The sequence below is a fragment of the Phaethon lepturus genome, unplaced genomic scaffold (genome assembly GCF_000687285.1).
Source record: "Phaethon lepturus isolate BGI_N335 unplaced genomic scaffold, ASM68728v1 scaffold57873, whole genome shotgun sequence".
NCBI lineage: Eukaryota > Metazoa > Chordata > Aves > Phaethontiformes > Phaethontidae > Phaethon > Phaethon lepturus.
The window spans coordinates 298-7,538 of NW_010528107.1; the positions used below are offsets into that span (position 1 = coordinate 298).

Here is a 7,241-nt window from a genome sequence, read left to right on the forward strand (position 1 = left end):
CAACAACTCAACTGAAACAAGTGAATGTTTATTTCTCATTTAGATTCAACACAGCTCAAACCATGCTAGGTAGTTTGTGAAACAACACAACCCCATCACTGAAAAAAAAAACAAAAAACCAAAAAACCCAAAACTCTTTTTCATCTTCTGAGTCTTTGGGAGGAGATAAAAGGATTAAAAAAATATCCAAAGCTTCTGAAAGGAAATCTCTTCGAAACTGATCTTCTTGATGCTTGAGTAGTAATATCATGCTTTCAAGTATGAAGTGTTTTCTTCATTGGATAAGATACAGCATTAGCTACCACCCATAAGCTTTGGTCCACACTGCTTTCTTCTTGAACTCTGCAAGAGATCTCAAGGCCAGAAGTGTAACTGTGAAGACAAGGACAAATGACATTAATTTGTGTAGTCCAGACTAGAAAGGATGTGACAGTATTCTCCCTAGTTATTTTACTAACACAGGTATAGATTCAGTTCTCCTTTTACTGACTCTTTCCATGACTTCATTTCCTGACAGCTTCTGATGCTACTTCTGCTGTTTACACGATACATTAGCCTTTACACACCTCTGACATGTGATGTTGTACTGTGATATTTCATCTGCTTTATGGCATGTCTCCTACTGAAATCATATCACATCATCTGCTAATTAGACAATCACTTTGAAGCGGCACATAGATCAACCAACACTACAGAAAGTTTGAATTCAATGAGCAATAACACAAGAGGGGAGATAGGAGGCACTGGGAAGGACAGAAGCACGAAGTACAATGTCTCAAGTCCTCTGTGCAGTTCACTGATTGGAAATGCAATTTCCTGGTTCCTCAATGCAATCTGAAAGGATCATGCACTTAGGAAAAATTAAGTAACCAAACCAGTCACATTCTTAGTCATCCAGAAGGGAGTGTCATGTTCTAGTACTTAAAAGCAAAAAAACAATGGAAAGCTCAAGGGAAACAATTCATCTCAATCACGGCATACTGACAATATATTGCGTATACCAGAATGCTCTGATGTACAGAGGAGATGCTCCAACAAACCCATAGCATTGTTTCTGATGGAGATTAGCCGACACAACAGGGGAATTTTGAAATTTATCAGAAAGTGACTAAGGATTGCAGACCCTCTAAACAAGGCTAATTATCTTAGTAATGCAAAGAACTTATAATCAGATTTCAAGAAGCCATGTTTAGGTCCAACAAATCAGGTGATCCAGAGGAGATGCCTTGTGTTAATGGAAAGAAGCACAAGCATACTCACTTGAGAGTATCTGTGGTGTCCTTTTAAAATGACTTGCACAGATTGTATTCACAATCCTACATCTCTAGATGAGCAATGGGGTGTGTGCTAGGGCCACAGGGCATTACTGTAGTTCAAAATACCTTGTACTTCCCATTTTTCAATGAGAAACCCTCATTCCCCTACCCTTTCTTGCAGAGCACTCTAGTAGTCTGTCATTGCCTGTCTCCTACCCCTTCCTCCCAGTTCAGTTTTCAGCTGCACCTGAATAAACTGTTAGGTGATTTCTATTTGGTACTGGAGGGTTTCCAAATAATAAGTTGCATTTTATTTTTAAGGGTAACTTCAAAAACAATTGACAGATCTATCACAGAAATACACTTTTAAGACCAGATGTACCTTTAGGTCCTTTGGATCTTCAGTGGTACATCATAAGCATTAGCAGATGAGACAGCAAATACAAGAAGGTGTTACAGACAGGAATATTAACTTACCTGTGAAAGTTTCCTTAAAGACAAAATATAGCTCTCCTACATGTGCTAATAGTATAGCTTCATCTCACTCCTTTTAACAACGGGATTTTGATCTGTATTTGTTATGGCAACTTAAGAACCCAATTAAAAATATCCTACCTTTCAGCAGGTCTGTGGAAGATTTTGATAATGCTTCCTTAGGACTTTCCATCATATTGATCAGCCAGTCAGTAAACTAAAGATTGAAATATAAAGGAAAATCTGAATTAAAAGAGTCTCTGTATTAGAACACCACAAATTCTTTTCAGTTTGACAGGCAACATGTGATTGCTGCTAAACTCGTAGTTATCTAATCAGTGACAGTGGCCAATCAAGCTTCTGCCCAAACTCCGTCTTGCCTGTTCATGACTGACCTATTAATACGATCCTTTCTTATCAGTCTTTTGACCAAACGTTTTACTGCAAATCCTTCAGAACTGTTACTGCTTTTATTTCTCTTTTGACCTCTCTTGTTTTTCACTGTTTTTCTGGCAGTGTAGGGTGCCTGGAGGACAATGTGGTATTTCAAACTTATCAGGATGATATTCAGGGCATAGTCTCAAATTCTTCCCTAAAGCCTAATTAGGTACTTGCATATTAACAGCCCACTCCTTCATTCCTCCCACATTCTGAATTCTAACTTCAGTGGTAACTCTGAGCGCAGGAGTGTACAGAAGCCAGTCCTTAATGGATTCTGGTTTGCACAAAACAGCTTGCTATTAATCTATAGGTCTATAACAATATTTCCACATACCTTAACCACAAGTAATCTACAGTAGGCTTGCCAAACTAGACACAATTTTCCACACTTATTTTCAACTTACACTTCAAAAAAATGACACAGACTACAAGCTGCACTGAGGATCTTTAATTGCCCTAAATTGCCACTGTGGTGATGTCCAAGTGCAGAGGTTCTGTCTTTCAGTGTTTAAAAGACTGACTTGCTATCAGCAGCTGCTGACTCTCCTCTCCCAGCTGTACCCTCTTAAGAGTTTGACTCCCAACACTGGAATGTTTTTTGTTCTTTGCTACTCTCACATTTACTTGAGAAACGACATTCAGTCTTTTGAGACAAGTCATATCTGAATGCAAATAAAGAAAAACAAGATCCCAAGTCAGATGCAATAGATACAGAGGAAATAACTGCTCCACCTAAGACTTGAGCTGACTACTAAAAATGGGGTGCTTTTTGACTCTTGGAAAATGCTTACCACTAGATGCAATTTTACCTTCTGTGTTTGTTCTTTCCAAGGCTCTTTAGCCAGCAAAAGGGAAATGCTGCTCGGAAGGAGAGTGAGAGTCTCCTGCACAGCAAACTTTTCAGTGGGATGCTTGCCAATGTGATCCTCAGATAATGCCGGTGGTATTGTTTGGTCCTTCCATGGTGACCAGCTAGCATTGAGGCCAAGCAGTAATGGTGCACCATGGTCAGCCCAGGCCACCACAGAAGCTGCAAAGAGCCACAGGAGGAAATCTATGCACTAAACAGGAAAAAGGCAAAAATGCATATTATTAAACGAATTATACAGAAGGAGGAAAAAGACCCCCAATAAAAATGCCCCAAACCAAAAATCTAGATGGCTGTTTGCTCTGCAAAACAATCACCTGAGAATTCAGCTAACATTCAAAATGCAAGAACTAAAAAGTTCTTAATATTCTCCTATACTTTGAAGTGGCATAAGCCTTTCTCTAAACCCCAAATCAAACTAAAATGTCTACAGAAAGAAAAGCAAAACCACAGTCTTCTAAAATAAATCATCCTTTAGATTAAGGCTGATCCACATTTCATTTGAAATCAGGAAAAACTTTAGAGCAAGCTGACTGTTGAGGGAAATTAGGGATGGTCACCCTTGTGGTGCTATAAATAACTGGGAAATATTGCAGCAATGTAATAAATGCCTTTTTGATCTAAGCAGCAGCTTATTTTATGTTCTCAAACAGAAGACTTAAACAGCTAAACAATATTGGTTCCCTAAAACTGTCTAAGCTCTCTTAGCAACAGCAGCTGCACAGTTTTGGCCTGCTTAAACAGTTCTACTGGTGAATTCAAATTTTTCCTTTAATTGTTCTAAATACAGTGAATTTGAAGCAATGATTTCCTTTACTTGCCTTTAGCTTCTATCATAATTTAAATGTCATGGTTATTTTGAAGTCAGAGTTTTAAATACACATTCATTCACAAAAATTGAGAAGAATTTCTCTATGGAGGTAAGATGACAACATTCTAAAATATAAAAGCATGGGGAATAATACTTATTGTTGAGGAAGAATGTGAAATACATCAAAACCTCCTTTTTTCCTGGAAGCTGCAAGTTATTTTCACAGCACGTACCTCTTTAAGATCGACATTTTGTAAGGGTGTTGACTGGTATGCTACATTTCTGATGTAGCCCATCAGGTCTAGCAGCCAGTCCATTCTTTTCTGCACTCCTAGAAGAACATGAACATTGACTTACATAAAACATGGAGAATGCATCATTTTCCATTAAAAAGCAAGCATAGGGAATCACTATCAACAAAGCAATGACTGTGGAAGAACAACAATCACCAATACCACTATCACATTTGATTCATGGTTGCCACTGACAGAAGGCATATGGGCACTTAAACAGTATAAATGCTTTGCTTGTAACGCAGGCAACACACCGAACACACCAAAAAAGGAATGCTGAGTGACAATTATTTCACATAATGGCAGCCTGCAGGCCCCTGTTACCTAGTCTGCATATATGACCACTACAGAAGCCTAAAGCCTCCCTGAAGTTTTTGCCCTACTTCTTCATCTAAGTCTAGCACTGATGTATGTTGGGCAAGAATGTGGGGAGTGCTGCAAAAATCATCCTACAGTGCAGAGATGATCAACAAAATACAGTCAAAGCATGCAAATAAAATCAGTTCTCAACCCAAGGAGGGAACATGTTTCATTGATTTAGATTCTGCTGTCCAAAATCCATTCTACCTCCTACAAACTAACAACCATCTTCACCTTCAAGACCATGTCATTTTATACATTATCATTTCCTTGTACTCTTTACATGGGCCGTCTTTCATGTTTCCTCCTCTTTTACCCAAAGAAGCCTCACTTTGCTCATTCAAAACACATTGTTTGAAGTTCTTCAACCACAGCTGGCAGCTAAGGCATCTAGCTATATAATGCTTGGAAGTTGTTCTGTGAACACAGGCAGCCAAAGATCCTTCCGCCATGAAAATGAAGATATCTTTCTTGCCTCCCTCTGCTCTTGTTTCTTCCTCCTTTATCTTCCTGTGTGATTCTGCTTCTTCTCTTGCATCAGCTCCAGTGCTTTATGAGACCCTTAGCTGAGCCAGCCCAACTCATTAACCAACCAGACATCTATCTGGTATGGTTATGAAGAAGCAGAAGGGCAATTTGTTTCCTATGTTAACTCAGTGGAATGGTGCAGAAAAGCAAGCTATCTTCTTGGTTCAACCAGTCTCACGCAAACGTACTCCTACTTAGAGTGTCACACACCAGTGAGATACTAGATCTGAAGGTTAGCAGAGTTGCACTACTGCTGGTCTCCAATGTGCTATGTACATTTCTAACATTACCTTACACTGAAAATCTAAAAAGACTAGGTTCAGTTCTAGTCACAGTTCTAGTCAAAACTCTCGTCTGCAAGTCTGCACCTGGCTCAGACAAGTGGCTTGTAGTTGATAACAGAAACAAAGAATTAGAGAAAAACATAAAAGCAATGTTTAAACAAGTATTTGAAAAGCAAAAAATTTCTAAGATTGAGTAGTTTCTGATATGGAGAAATCTGGAAAAACTCAGGTTTAACTATCTTGAAATTATTTTAAAAGAATCAGTTGATATCTGAGATCCATTGATATCTGTTGATTTTGTTGTTGATTCTTCTTTAAGCCTGACCTTACCTGTGTTTTCATGGCTCACAATACGAGCATGATAGAAACTATGCAAGAGCATCCATAAAAAATTTTCTTTCTGGTGATATCCTGCCACAGTATCAATCACGGCATTCAAGTTCATCAGAGGCAATCTGCCTTGAGAAATTAAATACACTTTCGTGAATGTAGCCTTCTCTATATTGTTCTGCAAATAAAATTAAAAGACATGTTAAATTAAAATGTACCTTTTTTGTGGGAACAGTAGATCCTGCATTCCTCATTATAAAAAAAGGGGGAGAAATTCTTTGATTATCTAGCAGGCTTATTTTTATTCAATGCAAATTATGAATCAGAAGACTATACATATTACTTTAATTTTACATGCTTCTTAAATAGTCCAACAAAGTGCAATTCAGTACAGCTTGACTGTTTTCATACTGCTTTAAATTTTACAAAAATTAAAATGAGACAGCTTGACAATTCTGGAGACTCAGTTCTTCTTGCAAGACAAATTCACTGCAGTGACAACAAAGGTTTTCTTAAACGGCATTTTCAAGTGTGGAAATAAGAACTCAAAGGTATAAGAAAATGACAGTTCAGCTTCCCTCACCTATTTAAATGCTTGACACCCTACCGAATCTGCCAGTAAACAGACCAACATGGTTTTATGTCATGGATGTGTTTTTTTAACAACCAGATCTGAAACCATCAAGTCCTTCCACACAGGTCACTTCCTCAGTAGTTCAGCTGCTAAAAATTACACTATTAATTAATTCCACTGGTGAGCCAGAAGCTGATATCTTTTCTATACCATTGTCATCCTTAGCCATCTTGTCCACCAGGGAACATTCTGAATGTGAATGCAAATATTGCACATTAAGTCAAGAATGAGAGATTGTTCACATTCCAAGATCTAACACCATCCATACTCTCTAACAGAGCCCTGCCTGGACTTGACCAAGTTACTTAGACTCTCCACTTCAAAGCTCCCAAGTGAAATCAGTAGTATTTCAGCTGCCTTGAAAAAGTTTTGGATATGGGGGTCTTACCACTTTTGCTTCCTTCTGCTGTGCGCAAATTAGAGCCAGAACACTTTTACTTGCATGGCAGATAAAACAATCAATGCTCCCAATGAGCTAAAACACTTTGGTGACAAGAAAAATGGTAAGGCATGCTTGTTTCACATGATTTGGTGATAAAAGACCAAGAGGAAACCATCATTACCTTAGAGATCTGGACAATGCGATCAATCTCTGAATCAGCCATTTCTGAGATACATTTTGCTACATCGGTATACATCTCCAGTTTGCCTCTCTGCAAACAGAAAAGTAAATGCATGTTTAGATATATATTTCCAGATTTCTTCCATCATTAAAATTGGCGAGTCCTGGAACTTTGTTAATGATCATGATGAATACTTAATCTAGTCTCTAGCCTCATTTTATTTATTCTATTTTAGATATTCTGTATTTGCTGGGGACTTCAGTGTACTTAATTATTAAGGAATAATGGTATCTGAGAACTATCAAAGAGTTGTTTTCTTTTTAATGGAAAAGTGCCCTTCCTTGGAGCTATTTTCTGTAGCTAGAGAGTTTCTTTAAACCACTGTGAGAAGCTGAATCC

General features: G+C 38.1%; 1 protein-coding gene across 1 annotated transcript in view; it reads right to left on the reverse strand.

Moving 5' to 3' along the window:
* Nucleotides 1–298: 298 nt before the first annotated feature.
* The window catches only part of LOC104618054 (focadhesin-like), a 25,026-nt gene continuing 18,083 nt past the window's right edge, over nucleotides 299–7,241 (reverse strand). Inside the window, exons 13-18 of the mRNA XM_010283557.1 lie at nucleotides 6,843–6,932; nucleotides 5,646–5,823; nucleotides 4,084–4,181; nucleotides 2,981–3,232; nucleotides 1,872–1,947; nucleotides 299–372 (exon numbers count right to left, since the gene is read on the reverse strand). Coding sequence (XP_010281859.1) covers nucleotides 299–372; nucleotides 1,872–1,947; nucleotides 2,981–3,232; nucleotides 4,084–4,181; nucleotides 5,646–5,823; nucleotides 6,843–6,932 — 768 coding nt within the window. The remainder of the gene's footprint in view (nucleotides 373–1,871; nucleotides 1,948–2,980; nucleotides 3,233–4,083; nucleotides 4,182–5,645; nucleotides 5,824–6,842; nucleotides 6,933–7,241) is intronic.